General features: G+C 46.3%; 1 protein-coding gene across 1 annotated transcript; it reads right to left on the bottom strand.

The window, feature by feature from the left end:
• Positions 1-1,473: 1,473 nt before the first annotated feature.
• On the bottom strand, positions 1,474-19,183 carry LOC308674094 (dehydrogenase/reductase SDR family member 13-like). The gene is made up of 5 exons (XM_081338294.1): positions 18,806-19,183; positions 11,525-11,643; positions 7,429-7,552; positions 4,308-4,619; positions 1,474-2,598 (listed from the first exon to the last, which is right to left on the bottom strand). Exons 1-5 carry the CDS (start codon positions 18,939-18,941, stop codon positions 2,339-2,341), a joined length of 951 nt encoding a protein of 316 aa, XP_081194420.1. The 5' UTR covers positions 18,942-19,183; the 3' UTR covers positions 1,474-2,338.
• Positions 19,184-19,703: the final 520 nt, after the last annotated feature.

A 19,703-nucleotide genomic window follows, 5' to 3' on the forward strand; every position in this document is an offset into this window, starting at 1 on the left:
GATTCATCCAAGCCGGGAATAAACAACATGGCGACTGCTTTAGAAAGAAGTTTGCAGTTTATTGAAGAGGAGAGCCAGACAGAAAGATGGCTCTGGAAGAAAGAGGCTGAGCACCTGTGCGGAGTGGGTTTTTATACCCTCTGGGGCTCTTGAGGTTGTTTCCTGTTCTTGTTTGAGGCTTTCTATTTCCTGTGTCACGTATTCTGACCTGAGTCTGGGTGTGCCTTTCTGGCATTCTGATGGTGGTGGGTTAATCCTATTATGTCCCAGGGGTCATATCCTGCTTCCCTGTGGCTGTGGCTGATGTTGATCTTTCTTCCTAATCCCAGTTTCCTGACAAGATTATCACATCTGCATTCCTGAAGACTTGGTTTCTGTTTGGGACAGAAAGACTTTGGGCCAAGGTTGGTTTCTGCTTTTAAAATCCTTTAGGGAAATATATTCTGCCCTTTTAATATTTCCTTCCGACAAATCCCCCCTTTGTGCCATAAGTGTGTGAATGACACACTTACTGGCACAAGATTAAAATTGATCTGGTCAGGGAGACTTGGTAAACAAGCTTTAAACTGCTAAACCACAAAAAAAAGGAAGACACTAATAGTAGCAAGCAGAAAAAAAATCCTGCAGTGGCTTCCAACCCATAAAGTTCTAAAAGTCAGGGCAAACATTTTGTTAGAAATTTATAGGGTCTAATATTCATTTTCAGATGTTGGATGTCACTTTGAGCTTCCAGTCAGGTTTGCACATTCCTCCCAAAATTCTATGGTTTGCCTCAATACATAACCACTGGCTGCCTATTTTCAAGGGTTGCAAACTTCAATTATTATTATTTATTATTTATTATATTTTTATACCGCCCTTCTCCCAAAGGACTCAGGGCGGTGTACAGGGCAATAAATACAAAAACAGGATACAAAAGTTAAAAGCGATTAAATAAATGCCCAAGGTTAAAACAATAATTAAGATGTATTTAAAACCCCAACCCTAACCCATCAGACCAGGTCAGATTGCTCAAATAGATACGTTTTTAGATCATGCCGGAAGGAGCGAAGGTCGGGGGCCGTCCGGAGCTCAACCGGCAAGCGGTTCCATAGGTCTGGCACAGAGAACGCTCTCCCCCTGGGGGCCACTAATCGACATTCTTTGATCAGAGGCACCCTGAGGAGGCCCTCTCTGTGGGAGCGCACTGGACGGAGGGAAGTTGACGCCGGCCGCAGGTGTTGCCGTAGGTAATCCGGACCCATGCCATGTAGGGCTTTGTAAGTCATCACTAACACCTTGAACCTCACCCGGAGGGCAACCGGCAGCCAATGCAGCTCGCGGAGCAAAGGTGTAACATGGGAGTATCGGGAAACCCCCAGCACAACTCGTGCGGCTGCATTCTGCACCAGTTGGAGTCTCCGAGTGGACTTCAAGGGCAGCCCCATGTAGAGAGCATTACAGTAGTCTAGACGAGAAGTCACGAGCGCATGAGTGACTGTACGCAAGACATCCTGGTCTAGATAGGGTCGCAACTGGTGCACCAGGCGAACCTGGGCAAAGGCCCACCTAGTCACAGCTCCAATATGCTCTTCTAAAGAGAGCTGTGAATCTATAAGGACCCCCAAGTTGCGTGCCCTATCTACGGGGGGTAATAGCTCACCTCCCATAGCCAGATATGGGATAATCGGAATTTCCCGGGATGCCGGCACAAACAGCCACTCAGTCTTGTCAGGGTTGAGTCGAAGCCTGTTCCTCCCCATCCAGACCCGGACCGCCTCCAGGCAGTCCTCGACTTACTTCATTTAGTGACCATTCAGAGTTACGATGGCCCAGAAAAAAGTGACTCGTGACCCTTTTTCACACTTATGACCGTTGCAGCATCCCCACGGTCACGTGATCCAAATTCAGACACTTGGCAACTGACTTGCATTTATGACCGTTGCTGTGTCCCAAGGTCATGCGATCCCTTTGACGACCTTCCGGCAAGCAAAGCCAAGGCTTAACAAGCTTGTTACTAACTTATCAACCGCAGCGATTCACTTAACAACTGAGGCAAGGAAGCTCGTAAAATGGGACAAGACTCACTTAACAAATGTCTCACTTAACAACAGAGGTTTTGGGCTCAACCGTGGTCGTACGTCGAGGTCAACCTGCTCTTTAACAGAGGGATCCTTAGAGTTGCAGTCATTTCCACGGAGACAGAGAAGTGCCATGGAGAAAGCACACAGCCCGGGGGAGGAGGGGGGCTGTGCTAATTGTCCAGGTGCTTTGCTGTTATTTTGTGTGTGCTTTTCCGTGTGTTTTCCTACCTTCACCTCAGAAAAAAATTAAGGGGAGAAATTTAAAGTGGACAAATTTAGCTGGTCAGTCCCAGCAGCCTCTCGCTGAATTCCCAGAGCTTCTTGGCCAGCTGGTCATCGCGGCCCTGTCGACTGGGCACCTTCGGATGGCAGTCCACAAAATACTGCCCGCTCAGCCGCTCGATGCCCTCCTCAGTGGCGCAGTAGATGGTGGTCTGGGCACCAGAATCACAATTTCGGCCGAACAGCTTCACGAACCAAACCCACCAGAAGAGCCAACGGGGATACGAGCGAAAAACTTCGGTTTTAACAAGTCCTGAAACCAAAGGAAGAGAGAACAGGCTGCAGATGGAAGATTACCCAAAAGGGGGGGAGAGGGAGGGAGATCCTGAATAAACCCTTCACACAGTACCCGTTTCCCACCAGGAACCATGGGCCGCTTAGCACCCTTTGGGCAACATAGGAAATGTCTCAGAAGACCAAGAGCTCAAGGGTGAGGATGCCAGCGGGTTTCTTTGTGTGTGTGTGTATGTGTGTGCGTGTGTGTTTGTGTGTGCATGTGTGTTTGTGAGCATGCGTGCATGAAGTCATTGCAGTGGGGCAACTAATACATTCGAATAAAAATAACAATGTTCTGATAGAATATTTGTAGCTCAGGGCTGAAGTGTGAGGTCCTTGGTCCACTCTGAGTTCGGCTGTTTTCTTGCAGGATGTCAACGTTGTGACAATCAAGAAACTGCAACCATTTTACTTTTTGCTTTGACTGTGCTTTTCCTGATGTTTGAGACATTTAGATGTAGAAGGGGGGAGGAGGGGAATGCTACCACAACAATTGCAGCTGTGTGTGAACACAAGGTCAATGTTAGATAAAGTTTTGGCGGGTTGAGAAGTTGGGAGGAGAGCCCGCATTTTAGAATAATTGGTGAATGTGGTTTATGACAGCCTTTCTGGGGTGGGAATTGCAACTTGTTACATTGTATCAGGGGGAGGGAACTTCAGTCTTGGGTTCAACTATGTAAGTGCCAATACTTTTTTCCTGAATAAAATGTGCTTTAAGGAAGAAATCTTTGCCTTGAAGTTCTTTTAATTGGTTTCACCTATTGGAACCGCGACACAGACATTTCATGACTGAACCTGGGAACGTCATCAGTGCTAGAAGGGAGGGGGGCTTGTGGAGAGGAGGAAGAGGAGGAGAAGGGAGGAGGAGGAGGAGGAGGAGAATGAGGTGGATGGGGAAGAAGAGGAGAGGAAGGAGGAGGAAGAGGAAGAGAATGGCATGAGGGGGAGGAGAAGCAGGTGAGGAGGAGGAGAAGGAGGAAGAGGAAGGTGATAGGAGGAGGAGGGTGAGGGTGAGGAGGAGGAAGGAAAGAGAAAGGGGGGAGGAGAGGAGAGGAGGAAGAGGAGGGGAGGGGAGGGAAGAGGAAGGGAAGAGATGGCAGGAGGAGAAAGGAGAACAGGGGAGTGGAGGAGGAAGAGGGGGAGGGGGAGGAGGAAGAAGAGGAAGAATATGAGGGGGAGGGAGGAGGAGGAAGAGGGGGAGGGGGAGGAGAAAGAAGAGGAAGAATATGAGGGGGAGGGAGGAGGAGGAAGAGGGGGAGGGGGAAGGAAGAGAGGGGGAGGTGGAAAAGGAGGAGGCGGAGGAGGGGGAGGAGGAGCAGGCAGAGAAGGAGGAAAGGAGGAGAAGGATGAGGGGAGAGGGAGGAGGGAGGGGGAAGAAGGAAGTAATGGAAAAGGCAGAGGTAGCTTAGGGAAAGCTTCATCCTTGCTCTAGGTAGGGGGTTAGTCTAGAAGACCTCCAAGAGCCCTTCCCACTCTAAGATTTTAGGATTCTGTTAGCTTTGGGACCCGGGAGGGTGAGAGACGTCTCCCTACCTAGTGGAGCGCGATGGAGGAAACTCCCGGGGTGGCTCTGCAGGGTGAGGGTGGGGTTGAGGGAGCCCGCACTGGGAGAGAAATGCCTGGCAGAGCCCCACACGGACCTGGGGGGATCCATCTTGTGCTTCTTGGAGCCGGACTTCCACTCACCTGGATGAACTGCGTAGCAGGTGACGTTGGTTCCTTCCAGCCGGTTGGCCAATTCTCGTACGTGGAGAATGTTGGCTAGTTTGCTGTTGGAGTACGATTGTGTGGCCTGCCACTTCCCCTCCACCGGTTTGTGGATGGTCCGAAAGTCGATCTTCCCAATGTAATGCATAGTTGAGGACACAATTACAACCCGGCTCGGGGTGCAGCGCTTCAGCCGGTCCAGGAGCAGGTGGGTCAGCAGGAAGTGAGCCAGGTGGTTGACCTGGAAACCCAGGTCAAAGCCATCAGTGGTTTGACCATTCTGAATGACCCCTGCCAAAAAAAGTAAATGGATTCCAGGTAATCTTCAGTTTACAACGTGTCACTTTGTGATCATTCAAAGATACAACAGATGCCCAAAATGTATTTGCAACCCAGTTCCAAAGTTGCAACGGCTTCCCCCCCACCCCCCCAGTGTTACATGATCACATTATAGGCGCTTGGGAATTGGTGTTCACTTTACAACCTGGCCCACCGTCATGTGATGGAGGATTTAGGCAGGAAAAATCAAATGCATAGGTATAGTATAGGTGGTACCTTGCTCAATAGTAGTAACTATAACTCCCGTATAGACTACTGCAATGCTCTCTACATGGGGCTGCCCTTGAAGACCACCCGGAGGCTTCAACTGGTGCAGAGTGCAGCTGCACGGGTAGTGATGGGAGCACCCCGATACTCCCATATTACACCCCTCCTGCGTGAGCTGCATTGGCTACCGGTTGCCCTCCGGGTGAGATTTAAGGTGCTGGTACTTACCTTTAAAGCCCTACATGGCCTAGGCCCGGGATACTTGCAGGACCATCTGCTGCCGGGAACGAATTCCCATCGCCCAATACGCTCACACAGAGAAGGCCTCCTCAGGGTACCGTCGGCCAGACAATGTCGGCTTGCGACCCCCAGGGGAAGAGCCTTCTCTGTGGGAGCACCAGCCCTATGGAACCAGCTCCCCCCTGAGCTTCGGACGGCCCAAGATCTCCAGTCATTTCACCGCGGCCTCAAAACACTACTTTCCCTGGACTGACAGGGATTTTAATTATGTTTACAATTTTAACTCTATTCTTTAATTTATTTTAATTTATTTCAATTTTTAATTTTAATTTACTGTACAGAGACCTTTAAGTTTTGTTGTTGTTAGCCGCCCTGAGTCCCCTGGGAGATAGGGCGGGATATAAGTCCCATTAATAAATAAATAAATAAATAAACTGTGAGAGGGATCTCGGAGTCTTAGTAGACAATCACTTCAATATGAGCCAGCTGTGTGCTGCAGCTGCCAAAAAAGCCAACACAGTGCTAGGCTGCATTAACAGAGGGATAGAATCAAGATCAAGTGAAGTACTAATACCACTTTACAATGCTTTGGTAAGGCCACCCCTGGAATACTGCATCCAGTTTTGGTCACCACGATGTAAAAAAGATGTCGAGACTCTAGAAAGGGTACAGAGAAGAGCAACCAAGATGATTAGGGGGCTGGAGGCTAAAACATATAGGGAACGGTTGCTGGAATTGGGTATGTGTAGTTTAACGAAGAGAAGGGTGAGGGGTGACATGATAGCAGTGTTCCAATATCTCAGGGGCTGTCCCAAAGAAGAGGGAGTCAAGCTCTTCTCCAAAGCACCTGAAGGCAGGACAAGAAGCAACGGATGGAAACTAGTCAAGGAGAGAAGCAACCTAGAACTAAGGAGAAACTTCCTGACAGTTAGAACAATTAACCAGTGGAACCACCTGCCTCCAGAAGCTGTGAATGCTCCAACACTGGAAGTTTTTAAGAAGAGACTGGACAGCCATTTGTCTGAAATGGTATAGGGTTTCCTGCCTTAGCAGGGGGTTGGACTAGATGACCTCCAAGGTCCCTTCCAACTACTTCTTCTTCTTCTTCTTCTTCTTCTTCTTATTATTATTATTATTATTATTATTATTATTATTATTATTATTATCATTATCATTATCATTATCATTATCATTATCATTATCATTATCATTATCATTATCATTATCATTATCATTATCATTATCATTATCAAGAAAGATACATTTCGGTTTGGAGAAGATGGATAGATTTTATTCAGAAAAAATATGGGACTAAAAAGTTCCATTTAGCTTATGAGTAAATTTTAGATTGTTATAATTTATTATACTGGAAATTTTTCTTTTTTCTTATTAGTTATAATATATATATATTATACGGTATTATTATTGTATTAGTATAAGTTGGATACTTTTAGATTGTTTGTAATTATGTTATAGGCGGGTTAAAGTGTATTATGTATTTGGTTATTTATATAGTTGGTTAATGTTAGTTAGATTATGATTATTATATATTTGTAACCCTGTAATCAGCTTTGGGAAGTGGGGGAGGGGGAGGGGGGTTTAGGGGTGGGTTGGGGATGGGATAATATTGTAACTTTTATAAAACTTTTCAATAAAAAAAAGATCATGAAATCATAGTAGTCACAGGGGTGACCCACTTTATAACTGTCACACTTTACAACCATAATGGGCATATGTTGTAGACTATCTCTAAAGCACCCAGTTTGCTCTAGTGCAAGGGTGTCAAACTGTCAGCCCACGGGCCGGACGCATCACGACGAAACCGCGCCCACCCCATTGCCGGCAATGGGGAAAAAGCTCTGATACATCGCGCGATGTCACGTGACGTCGTGGGTTTGACATGCCTGCTCTAGTGGTTAAACCTAGAAAGCAGGAGGCTGTGAATTCAAATCCTACCTTAGGCATGAAAGACAGCTGGAAGACTTTGGGCCAATCACCAGGAGTCTGAGCGTTCTATGTCCCGCCTTAGCCATGAAAGCAAAGTGGGTGACTTTGGGCCAGTCATTCTCTCTGAGCCCAACCCACCTCACAGGATTGTTGTTATGAGGAAAATAGGAGGAGGAAGGTGAGTTTGATCTGTATGCCAACTTGAGTTACTTGTAAAAATAATAATAAAAAAATACCAAAAACAACTAAAAATAGGAGAGAGCTGCTTCTGAAGTTATGGCCAAACCCCCAAAGGAAGAGAAATATTGGAGACCCCCACAATATTCCCTCGCCCAGATACCCCAGGGGGGGTCTGCTCGGCACCCACCGGCATTGTTGATGAGGATGTCCAGACGGGGCTCCGATTTTAAGAAGGTCTGTGCAAAAGCTCGCACGGAGTTGAGGTTGGCCAGATCCAGGATCATCAGGATCACCTCCGAGTTCCCGCTTTCCTGGAAAAGGAGCAAAAGGAATCCTGAGAAGAATCGGGATCAGGTGCGGCTTCAAAGGCTGATCCCGGTTTACTCTCCTTCTACATATGTCTGCTCACCTCCTGACAATCACTTCAGGTGGTGTGTCATAAAACAATACAGGCAGTCCTCAACTTGCAAGTTTTCGAAATTACAATACTGCCCGAAAAAAGTAATTTACGACTGATCCTCACAATTTTGACCATCGCAGCATCCCCAGGGGTCATGTGATCAGAATTTGTGTGCTTGGCAACCAGCGTTATTTTTGATGGTGGCGGCATCCTGGGGTCATGTGATCACTGTTTGTGATTGTCCCAAGAGGATTCCCACAAACAAAATCAATGGGGAACTTGGATTCACTTAATAACCATGTGATTCACAAAACAGGTGAAGAAGGACAATTAAGATGGATGAGTTTTAATAACCAGAACCAAACGGATCACGCAGATCCAACAAAAGCACTTCCAGGAATGCAGCTGCCCCCCAAAATATGGAGCCGCCCTGGACAGAACCCGGACAGGACAGGTCAGAATTGAAGGCAAAGCTCTTCAAGTGGGGAATGGCTCGGGGTCCGCAGGGTGACCAGGGTGCATCAGAAGAGTTGGGATCTCAAATTCAGCATAGTTGATTGGTTGGAGAGTGCTGGCTCCTGCATGAGGCAATCTGCACTCTGATTGGTTGCCATGGGTGCGGAGGGGGAGGTTCCCTTCTTTCCCGCCTTTTTCTTCTGTGTCCTCTGTGTGCTGTTAAGATTTACCTCACAAGGTTCCTGTGTTCCTGACAGGTATATTTATATTTGTATTTATTCTTATATTTATATGTATAGTTATAATTTATATTTATATAGTTTGAGTTACAGTTACAGTTATGTAAATGATAAAATATTAAGTTAGGGTAAAACCATGATAAAATCACCATAATATTGAGGCAGGCCATAAAGAAAGATACAAAGAATACATAAAAATGCTGCATGACATAAAAGTGAGGTAGGACATAAAAGTGAGGCATAGAGAAAATGCGTGTATTAGTTGGAAGAAGAACAAGGAAATGGAAGATGCCAAACCACAAGTTCAACTGTCGGTCACACCTCGTAGGCCAGCACAGAGTTCAGTTACAGCTAACCACATATGTCTCGCTTGTAGCTAACCACAAACATGGTGCCAGAAACTTAGACGCTTAGCAAGACACCTGTGACCTTTGCCAGAGAAAAGGCTGCAAGATATTTAGCTATAATTTAGCATCGCAAAGGTGGGCTACGGATGAGCTAGAAGGGGGCCTAGAACTCATGTAAACAATCAGAGCTCGTAAGTTACATTTCCGTGTTTTGCTACTTGTGGAGACTATATATGTACTTGCTTTTCCCTGAAAATGTGTTCAGACATAGACATTGCTTTTTGTTCTGAACCTTTTGCGTGCAAAATAAAACAAACTTCTTTTGATTCCGAGGTCTGAGTCTCTTGATTCTGCAACAATATGAAGCCATAGAGTCGCAGTGGGATGTTATAATTCATTATCTAAGGAAGCTAAAATCTTTTAACTGCTTCTGGTGTGAATTGAAATTTCCTAAGGAGATTTTCTTGGAGTATGTGTTATTGTTTGTTCCTGTCAAGGAATTGCGCAGCAGCTCTACAGATGAAGTTTACTTTACGTTACTGTAAATATACAGTATACATATATATATATACAGGGCTTTTTTTCTCATAGAACGCTCATATAAAACGCTATATATAAAATTCTGGATGATGACAAAGACTGCTGTAAATATGTGTTTGTGTGTGTGTGTGTGTAGTCTTTGCCATCATTCAGAAAGAACACAAGATAAATAGTTAGCTTCCTTATATATCGAATTACAACATCCTATTGTAATTCTATGGCGCCATATTATGGTGATTTTATCATGGTTTTACCCTAACTTAATATTTTATTTATTTATTTATTTTATTTAGTTATATTTATATACCGCCCTATTCCCTGAGGACTCAGGGCGGTTTACAGGGAATTAAAAATCCAAAATACAAAAATTAAGAACCAAATTAAAAAATATTAAATTAACCCTGTAGTCAGTTAAAAAGAACCCCAAATTAAAAATTCCTCCTCAGTCTGGGCCCGAGAGCTCGAAGAGCCAGGTCTTCAGGCCCCGGCGGAATGATCGAAGGTCGGGGGCAGTTCTCAGCTCCACCGGCAGCTGGTTCCAGAGGGCAGGCGCTCCCACCGAGAAGGCCCTATCCCTGGGTGTCACCCGCCGGCAGTCTCTTACCGGCGGGACCCTGAGCAGACCCTCCCTGTGGGAGCGCACTGGGCGAAGGGCATTTGATGCCGGCAGCAGGTGTTCCCTCAGATATCCCGGACCCAGGCCATGTAGGGCTTTATAGGTGATAACCAGCACCTTGAATTTCACCCGGAGGGCAACCGGAAGCCAATGCAGCTCACGGAGTAGAGGTGTTACATGGGAGTATCGGGAAACCCCCATTACAACTCGCGCGGCCGCATTCTGCACCAGTTGAAGCCTCCGAGTGGTCTTCAAGGGCAGCCCCATGTAGAGAGCGTTACAGTAGTCCAAACGGGAGGTCACAAGCGCATGAGTAACTGTGCGTAGGGCGTCTCGGTCCAGATAGGGACGCAACTGGCGCACCAGGCGAACCTGGGCAAAAGCCCCCCTGGTCACGGCTCCTATATGGTCTTCGAAATTGAGCCGTGAATCCAGGAGGACGCCCAAGTTGCGAGCCCTATCGACGGGGGGTAACACCTCACCCCCCATCATTAAGGATGGAATAACTTGGTTAACCCGAGATGCCGATATGCACAGCCACTCAGTCTATTGTATTGTCCACCTATTAAATATACAGGTAGTCCTTGACTTATAACTGCAACTGAGTCCAACATTTCTGTTGCTAAGGGAGACAGTTGTTAAGTCAATTTCTTGCCACAGTTGTTAAGTGAATCACCACAGTTGTTAAATTAATAACACAGTTGTTAAGTGAATCTGGCTTCCCCCTTGACTTTGTTTGTCAGAGGTCGCAAAAGATGATTGCATGACCCCAGGATGGTGCAACTATCATAAATATGAGTCAGTTGCCAAGTGTCTGAATTTTAATCACATGACCCCAGGGGTGATGCAATGGTCATAAGTGTGAAAAATGGTCATACGTCACTTTTTTCAGTGCCATTGTACCTTTGAACAGTTACTAAATGAACTGTTGGAAGCCAAGGATTACCAGTACAACATCTCTCTCTCTCTGACTCTATGGTGCCATAATATAGTCATTTTAACATGGTTTTACCCTATTTTAATATTTTATCTCATCTATTGTAGTGTCCACCTATTAAATATACAGGTAGTCGACTTATGACCACAATTGAGTCCAACATTTCTGTTGCTAAGTGACACAGTTGTTAAGTGAATTGCACTGGTTGTTAAATTGGTAACATGGTTGCTAATATGGCTTCCCCATTGTTTTTGCTTGTCAGAACATCTCAAAAGGGGATTGCGTGACACCGGGGCACTGCGACCGTCATAAGTATGAGTCAGTTGCCAAGCATCCGAAGTTTGATCATGTGACCATGCTGCAATGGTCGTTAAGTGTGAAAAATGGTCATACGTGCCTTCAAAGTTTGAAAAGTCGCTAAATTAACTTGTAAATTAAGGACTACCTGTAGAACAGCTCTCCCATTGTGACTTTACAGCGCCATATTATGGCAATTTTATTATGGTTTTACCCTAATTTAATATTTTATATTTATTGTACTGACCACTTATTTGATATACACATATTTGTTCCTACTTTAAACTTACATTTGCATCTGCCTGTATGCTGCATTTTATCTGCATTGCATATAAGGAATTGCATGATCTCGGTAGATGCCATGCGCTAAATAAGTAAATAAAAACCATCAGAAAAAGACCTGAGTGCTGAAGAACGGAAGGAAGGAGAGACCCACACGGCAGGCGCTTACCCGTCTGATGTCGCACACAGCCGATTCTCCTCTTGCTTTGTCGCGGCAGGCCAGAATGACACGGGCGCCTCTCCGGGCCAGATCCACCGCTGTGGCCTTCCCGATCCCAGTATTTCCACCTAGGAAAGGGCAGAGAAAGGATTCACAGAGATCGCCCAGCCTTTGATGGGGACCCAGGAGCTGGGCCTGCATTTGTGTGCCTGCAGTTTTTGTGGTGTGTCACACATGGAAGCATTTGTGTGGCAGCGTTTGTCAACCTTGGCAACCTTAAGACAGGTGGACTTCAACTCCTGGAATTAAAAGCATCTTAAAGTTGAGAAACCCTGGCTCAGGGCGTGATTTTCACAACTGGAGTCCATTTAGATCTCTGAAAGGACTACTTTGTAGTGAGATGGGTGGTAAAAAAGTTTAGTAATTAAAAAGTTAAAAAATGAAAGGCATTTCAAAAAATGGGATGCAATGTTCCTGTCAGACCAGAAGATGGCGCAGGTCTCCCAACACTGGCTCTGCAGGATGTCACTTTACCAACACAAGTTACAAAACAATTTGAAGGCCAGTCATGCATTAATACATGGATGAGGGGAACTAACTAATTGTCTTTTCTCACTCTGATCCGAGGACAAGAGCCGGTCAGAAGAGCCCAGGTGAGGGCGGGGATAGTTCTGAATGCCTTCTTCATGTTAGAATAAGCAACATCCCGTGTATCCCCCCTCCCCCTCTGGTTGCAAAGTCCGCATATGGATGGATATGGAGGAGACAGCTTTCAAACCAGCTTGATTAAAATCACCCATTACAATAAAAGACTCCTCCGAGTAAATAGTTTGGAAGTCACTGATGGTGTGATTCAGGGGCCTCACCTCTGCTTGCACAAGGAGAGGAACATACGCAGTTGTGATAATGGTAACAGAAAGTTCCCCAGGCAGACAGAAGGCTCTGCATTTGATAGTCAAAAGCTCCACACCAGGGGAGCACAGACTTGAGACCACCTTGGCATTATTACACCATCTGTCATTTCTATAAAAGCAGACAACCCCCCCCCACGGGATTTGCCCCTAAGAGCAGCTGAAATGTGGAGAATCGCACCAAGCTTAGCAGCTGTACCTGGGACGGAGGGCTTTAACCGAGTTTCTGTTGCAATGATGGCAGGGCAGTTTCTCCCCTCCTGGTTAGTTATTAAATCTAGCCTCATGTGACCTTCATGGATTACTGCCTTGTCATGGTGAAGGGGCTTGAGTAAATTCAATGAAGCTATGAGCTATGCCGTGCAGGGCCACCCAAGACGGACAGGTCATAGCAGAGAGTTCTGACAAAACGTGATCCACTGGAGAAGGAAATGGCAACCCACTCCAGTATCTTTGCCATGAAAACCCTATGGACAGTACCAAAAGGCAAAACGATATGACGCTGGAAGATGAGCCCCTCAGGTCAGAAGGCGTCCAATATGCTACTGGGGAAGAGCAGAGGGCTAGTACTAGTAGCGCCAGAAAGAATGAAGCGACTGGGCCAAAGCCGAAAGGACGCTCAGCTGTGGATATGTCTGGTGGTGAAAGGAAAGTCCGATGCTGTAAAGATTTTTTCTCCATAGGAACCTGGAATGTAAGATCCATGAATCAAGGAAAGCCGGACGTGGTCAAACAAGAGATGACAAGACTAAACATCGACATCTTAGGTATCAGCGAACTAAAATGGACAGGAATGGGTGAATTTAATTCAGATGACCATCAGGTATACTACTGCGGGCAAGAATCCCTCAGAGGAAATGGAGTAGCCTTCATAGTCAATAAAAAAAATAGGAAAAGCAATCCTGGGATACAATCCTCAAAATGACAGAATGATCTCAATTTGAATACAAGGCAAACCATTCAGTATCACAGTAGTCCAAGTCTATGCCCCAACCACCGGTGCTGAAGAGGATGAAATTGACCGGTTCTATGAAGCCCTACAGCACCTTATAGAACTAACACCCAGAAATGATGTCCTTATCATCATGGGGGATTGGAACGCTAAAGTAGGAAGCCAAAAGATAACCGGAATAACAGGCAAGTTTGGCCTTGGAGTACAAAATGAAGCAGGGCACAGGCTGATAGAATTTTGTCAAGAGAATACGATGGTCATAGCAAACACTCTTTTCCAACAACCCAAGAGACGGCTTTACACATGGACATCACCAGACGGTCAACACAGAAATCAGATTGACTATATGCTCTGCAGCCAAAGATGGAGAAGCTCTATACAGTCAGTAAAAACAAGACCAGGAGCTGACTGTGGCTCAGACCATGAGCTTCTCATTGCAAAGTTTAGGCTTAAACTGAAGAAAGTAGGGAAAAGCACTAGGCCACTCAGGTATGAATTAAATCATATCCCTGTTGAATATACAGTAGAGGTGACAAATAGATTTAAGGAATTAGATCTGATAGACAGAGTGCCTGAAGAACTATGGACAAAGGTTCGCAACACTGTACAACAGGTAGCAACCAAAACCATCCCAAAGGAAAAGAAATGCAAGAAAGCAAAATGGCTGTCTGAGGAAGCTTTGCAAATAGCTGGGGAAAGGAGGGAAGCGAAAGGCAAGGGAGAAAAAGAAAGATACGCCCAATTGAATGCTGAATTCCAGAGAATAGCCAGAAGAGATAAGAATGCCTTCTTAAATGAACAGTGCAAAGAAATAGAAGAAAACAATAGAATAGGGAGGACCAGAGATCTTTTCAAGAAAATTGGAGAGATGAAGGGAATGTTTCATGCAAAAATGGGCATGATAAAGGACCAAAATGGCAGGGACCTAACAGAGGCAGAAGAGATTAAGAAGAGGTGGCAAAATTACACAGAAGAACTATACAAGAATGAGCTTAACGTCCCTGATAATCACAATGAGGTGGTCACTGACCTTGAGCCAGACATCCTGGAATGTGAAGTGAAGTGGGCCTTAGAAAAGCTGAGCAGCAACAAAGCTAGTGGAGGTGACAGTATTCCAGCTGAGCTATTCAAAATCTTAAAAGACGATGCAGTAAAAGTGCTACACTCAATTTGCCAGCAAATTTGGAAAACTCAGCAGTGGCCACAGGATTGGAAAAGATCAGTTTACATTCCAATTCCAAAGAAAGGCAGTGCCAAAGAATGTTCAAACTATCGCACCATTGCACTCATTTCTCATGCTAGTAAAGTTATGCTTAAAATCCTACAAGCTAGACTCCAGCAGTATGTGGATCGAGAACTACCAGAAGTACAGGCAGGATTTCAAAGAGGCAGAGAAACTAGAGATCAAATTGCCAACAAATTGCCAACTGGATCATGGAGAAAGCTAGAGAGTTCCAGAAAAACATCTACTTCTGCTTTATTGACTATGCTAAAGCCTTTGATTGTGTGGATCACAACAAACTGTGGCAAGTTCTTAAAGAGATGGGAGTACCATACCATCTTATTTGTCTCTTGAGAAACCTATATGCGGGTCAGGAAGCAACAGTGAGAACTGGTCACGGAACCACTGATTGGTTCAAAATTGGGAAAGGAGTCCGGCAAGGCTGTATACTGTCGCCCTGCCTATTTAACTTATATGCAGAGCACATCTTGAGAAAGGCAGGGCTAGATGAATCAAAAGTTGGAATTAAGATTGCCGGAAGAAATATCAACAACCTAAGATATGCAGATGATACCACTTTAATGGCAGAAAGTGAAGAGGAACTAAAGAGCCTCTTGTTGCGAGTGAAGAAGGAGAGTGCAAAACTTGGGTTGAAACTAAACATTAAGAAAACCAAGATCATGGCATCCGGCCCTCTCAATTCCTGGCAAATAGATGGGGAAGAAATGGAGGTAGCGACAGATTTTATTTCCCTGGGCTCCAAGATCACCGCAGATGGGGACTGTAGCCAAGAAATTAAAAGACGCTTGCTCCTGGGGAGGAAAGCCATGGCAAATCTAGACAGCACACTAAAAAGCAGAGACATCACCCTGTCAACAAAAGTGCGTATAGTCAAGGCTATGGTCTTCCCAGTTGCAATGTATGGCAGTGAAAGCTGGACCATAAGAAAGGCTGAGCGCCAAAGAATTGAGGCCTTTGAACTCTGGTGCTGGAGAAGACTCCTGCGAGTCCCTTGGACTGCAAGGCGATCAAACTGGTCGGTCCTAGAGGAGATCAACCCTGACTGCTCTTTAGAAGGCCAGATCCTGAAGCTAAAACTCAAATACTTTGGCCACCTAATGAGAAGAAGGAAGGATTCACTGGAGAAGAGCCTCATGCTGGGAAAGGTGGAGGGCAAGAGAAGAAGGGGATGACAGAGAATGAGGTGGCTGGATGGAGTCACTGAAGCAGTAGGCGTGAGCTTAAATGGACTCCAGAAGATGGTAGAGGACAGGAAGGCCTTGAGGAACGTTGTCCATAGGGTCGCGATGGGTCAGACATGACTTCGCAGCTAAAAACAACAACATGTGACCCATTCTTGGCTCCAATTTTGGCTCTTGGTTCTAAAGGTAGTGAAGATTGCAAACCCCCCCCCCACACCCCCCCCTCAATTTTAGTTTAAGACCCTTTGGATAAAGTGAGCCAGATGTTTTCCGAATATATTCTTTCCAGCTCTTGTGAGGTTCATGCCGTCCCTTGCCAAGAGTCCTTCATGTAGGGATTGCAGACCCTGCTCCAGGAAGCTGAAGTTCTCTTGGCAACACCAGTTTTTAAACCAGCAGTTCGTTTCTAAAATCCTTTGCTCCCTGATTGGATGTTGGCCTTTTAGTGGGGAGGGGGTTGTTGGTTTTTTCCCCACTTCACAGTTTAAATAATAAATGGTTGCAACGTAAGAGGTGATTTTGACGGACAAAAGAGCCAAATCTCCCTTATGAAAATTGAAGAGCAGTTCAAAGGATTTCGAACAGGATGCTTGAGAAGATGTAAAAATGCTATTAAGGCAGACAGAAAAGAGAAAACCATTCGAAAGAGGCTCTTACATCGTCCAGAGATACCAAGCAGAGTGAGAAATAAACTCAAGAAAACCTCACCTCGATTTTTCTTTACTACAGGAAGGAGCAGAGTGGATGACTTTGAGCCAATCAGCAGGAGACTGTGAGTTCTAGTCCTACCTTAGGCATGAAAGCCGGCTGGGCGACTTTGGGCAAATCACCAGGAGCATGTGATTTCTAGTCCTGTAATGTATTGGGTGTCAAGTTTCCGATGTATGGGCTTTTCAGGTGACTCTGAGGCATTGTATACCTTAAAAGTCCTTTATTAGGCTAATACACCGGCAAATGCTTGCTCGAAAGAAGCTGGAATCTGAAATCTCCACCCCCTTGCACAATATATTAAAACACAATTCTCCACCTTTCTAATTTTGTCATTAATCATATTCTCCAATTAATTTAAAGAATCAGTTTCCCTTTCGTTAGAAGAACCGCCAAAACCTTATCGTCTTTAGAGAGACAAATGGCCTTGAAAGTGCATTCCTATTCTTCCCTCCTCCCAACTTTTAAACTAAAGCAATACACAAGTCTTAAAGCAATACACAAGTTTAATATATGAAATAGCTACTTCTTCATCTCTTGTCAAGCAATAACATTGGATGTTAACAGCGTTGACATTGGGCCTTTTACTTTTACTTTTACTTTTACTTTTACTTGAACTGTTTTCACTTGTCTTTGAATGCTGCTTGAGATTACTTAATTAGGGTGTCTGTGTAACAGTTGCTGACTGCCCAGACATGCAGTCTCCAGGACCATCATTGGTTGGCTCTGGGGTGGGAATAGGTTCCTTTAAACTATTGGCCGCCACCTAGCGGCCAACCGTATAAGTAGCTACGCAGAAGCCTCTGATTCAGTTATGTTCCTGTTACTTCAATAAAGCAATGTTCCTGTTTGAACCTCTTGTCTCGCCTCCTGCTTCCCAAGAATCCACAACATAACAAGTCTCCTTAGCCCAGCTTTCACACCTAATACTAGAACTCACCATCTCCCGGTTCCTAGCCTGGTACTTTCACCACGAGACCAAACGTTCCTGCTTCTGGCGCAATCGCTCTTAGCATCAGGATTTCTTGCAATAATTTAATTTGAATATCTCTGCTGGCAACTGTCTTGGTGTCCTTCTGCAGGAATGTTGAACGGGCCGCCCAATTTGCTAAACTTCCCAGCTCCCCCAGTCTCCCTTTTAGGGCTGAACTGGCTTTTCTGCATCCATGCTTTCTTCTCTAAATTGCCCCCGGCTTCTCTGCATCCCTGGGGGGAGGACTACAGTGAGTGGGGCAGCCAAAGCAGAGCCAGGGACTAAGAGAAGTGACCCCTGACCCCAAGTAAAATGAGCCCCAGGCAGCCCGAAAAGCTGGTTTCCAGCCCTCTCTTAGGCCAAACAACTGGCCCAAATCAGGCACAACATGATAACTAAGTTATGCCCCAAAGAAGAGGGGTCAAAGTATTCTCCAAAGCACCAGAGGGCAGGGCAAGAAACAATGGTTGGAAACTGATCCAAGAGAGAAGCAACCTGGAATTATGGAGAAAGTTCCTGGCAGTGAGGACAATTAACCCATGAAACAGCTTGCCACCAGAAACCGTGGGCGCTCCATCACTGGAGACTTTTAAGAAGCTAGACAGTCACTTGTCTGAAATGGTATAGGTTCTTCTGCTTGAGCGGGGGGCTGGACTAGAAGACCTCCAAGGTCCCTTCCAGCTCTATTCCCATTCCCATTCCACTCCACTCTATTCTAAATTCAAATGTTTGAGGGGCTGCCAGAAAGAAGAGGAGGTCAACTTATTAATCAAAGCATTGAGGGCAGGAGAAGAAGTAACGGGTGGAAACTCATCAAGTAGAGAACCAGCCTAAAACTCAAGTTTCCGGACCGTGAGAAGAATTAACCGGTGGAACGGCTTCCCTCCAGAAGTTCTGGGCGCTCCGTCACTGAAGGTTTTGAAGAAGAGGCTGGTCAGACCCCTGTCTGACATGGTGGGGTCTCCTACTTGAGCAGGAGGGGTGGAGTAGAAGACCTCTAAGGTCCCTCCCAACTCTTCTGAGGCTACCCCAGTGCATGGGTGTGGGTCTCTGGCAGCGCCGCCCAGCCCAGCACGGAACTTTCTCCCCTGCTCTTCCGAGCCTCGTCCTTCCTTCCCGGGCAGGGGTCCCAGGCAGACCCCCAGGCTGGTCTCTGCGGACCCTCCCGGTTCCCCTCCCCCCCCTTTGGGGTCTCACCTGCTTTATTCCAAAGGGGCTTTTTTGGCCGGACTTTCTCGCTTTCGTTAATGTCAGCGCCCCCCACCCCAACCTCGACGCCCCCCCCCCCGCCTGGGATGGAGCGCAGCAGCCCCCGGAGCTACCTGTGATGAGAACCGTCTTGCCCCGCAGGCTGACCGCGTTCCGGCACCGGGTGGCCAAAGCCAAGTTGTAGTAGAGCAGCGCGCAGAGCCCCAGCAGCCCCGCCGCGCCCGCCGCCAGCCCCGCCGCCGCCTCCATGGCCCGCTCGCCCGCCCGGCCCCGCTCCCTTGCCCCGCAGCCCGGGAGCGCTTGGCCTTTACCGGGACGGTCCCCGCCCTGGCCCGCCTCCCGCTCCTCCCCGCGTGGGAAAGCCACGGCCACGGGCAGCGCTGCCAATCTCTCGCCCTCCCTTCTTCCCCTCTTGCGTTAAGGAGGGAGGGAGGGAGGAAAGAAAGAAAGAGGGGAGGGAGGGAGGAGATGAGAATGAGAAGAAGGAAGGAAGGAAGGGAGGGAGGGAGGGAGGGAGGGAGGGAGGGGGAGGGGAGGGGGGAAAAAGGAAGGAAGGAAGGAAGGAAGGAAGGAAAAGAAAGAAAGAAAGGAAAGAAAAAAGAAAGAAAGAAAGAAAGAAAGAAAGAAAGAAAGAAAGAAAGAAAGAAAGAAAGAAAGAAAGAAAGAAAGAAAGAAAGAAAGAAAGAAAGAAAGAAAGAAAGAAAGAAAGAAAGAAAGAAAGAAAGAAAGAAAGAAAGAAAGAAAGAAATGCTGTCTGGGGAATTTGGGAGTTGGTCCACACATCTTAAACTTGCCAAGGTTGCAAATTCTGCTTTACAGTTTGCCCAGAGTCACTGTTGCAACATGGGCAGCTTTATAATGCTTTGTTGTTGTTGTTGTTGTTAGTTGCGAAGTCGTGTCCGACCCATCGCGACCCTATGGACAATGTTCCTCCAGGCTTTCCTGTCCTCTACCATCTTCTGGAGTCCATTTAAGCTCACGCCTACTGCTTCAGTGACTCCATCCAGCCAC

The sequence above is a fragment of the Vipera berus genome (genome assembly GCF_964194415.1).
Source record: "Vipera berus genome assembly, chromosome: 1".
In the NCBI taxonomy this organism is placed as follows: Eukaryota; Metazoa; Chordata; class Lepidosauria; order Squamata; family Viperidae; genus Vipera; species Vipera berus.

Excerpts from the sequence above, each read along its gene's own strand:
- LOC308674094 (XM_081338294.1), bottom strand. The coding sequence starts at position 18,941 with ATGGAGGCGGCGGCGGGGCTGGCGGCGGGCGCGGCGGGGCTGCTGGGG. Across the intron at positions 7,553-11,524 it reads CTGTGTGCGACATCAGACGG|GAAAGCGGGAACTCGGAGGT; the intron begins GTAAGCGCCTGC and ends CTCCTTTTCCAG. Across the intron at positions 4,620-7,428 it reads CATCCTCATCAACAATGCCG|GGGTCATTCAGAATGGTCAA; the intron begins GTGGGTGCCGAG and ends TTTTTTTGGCAG.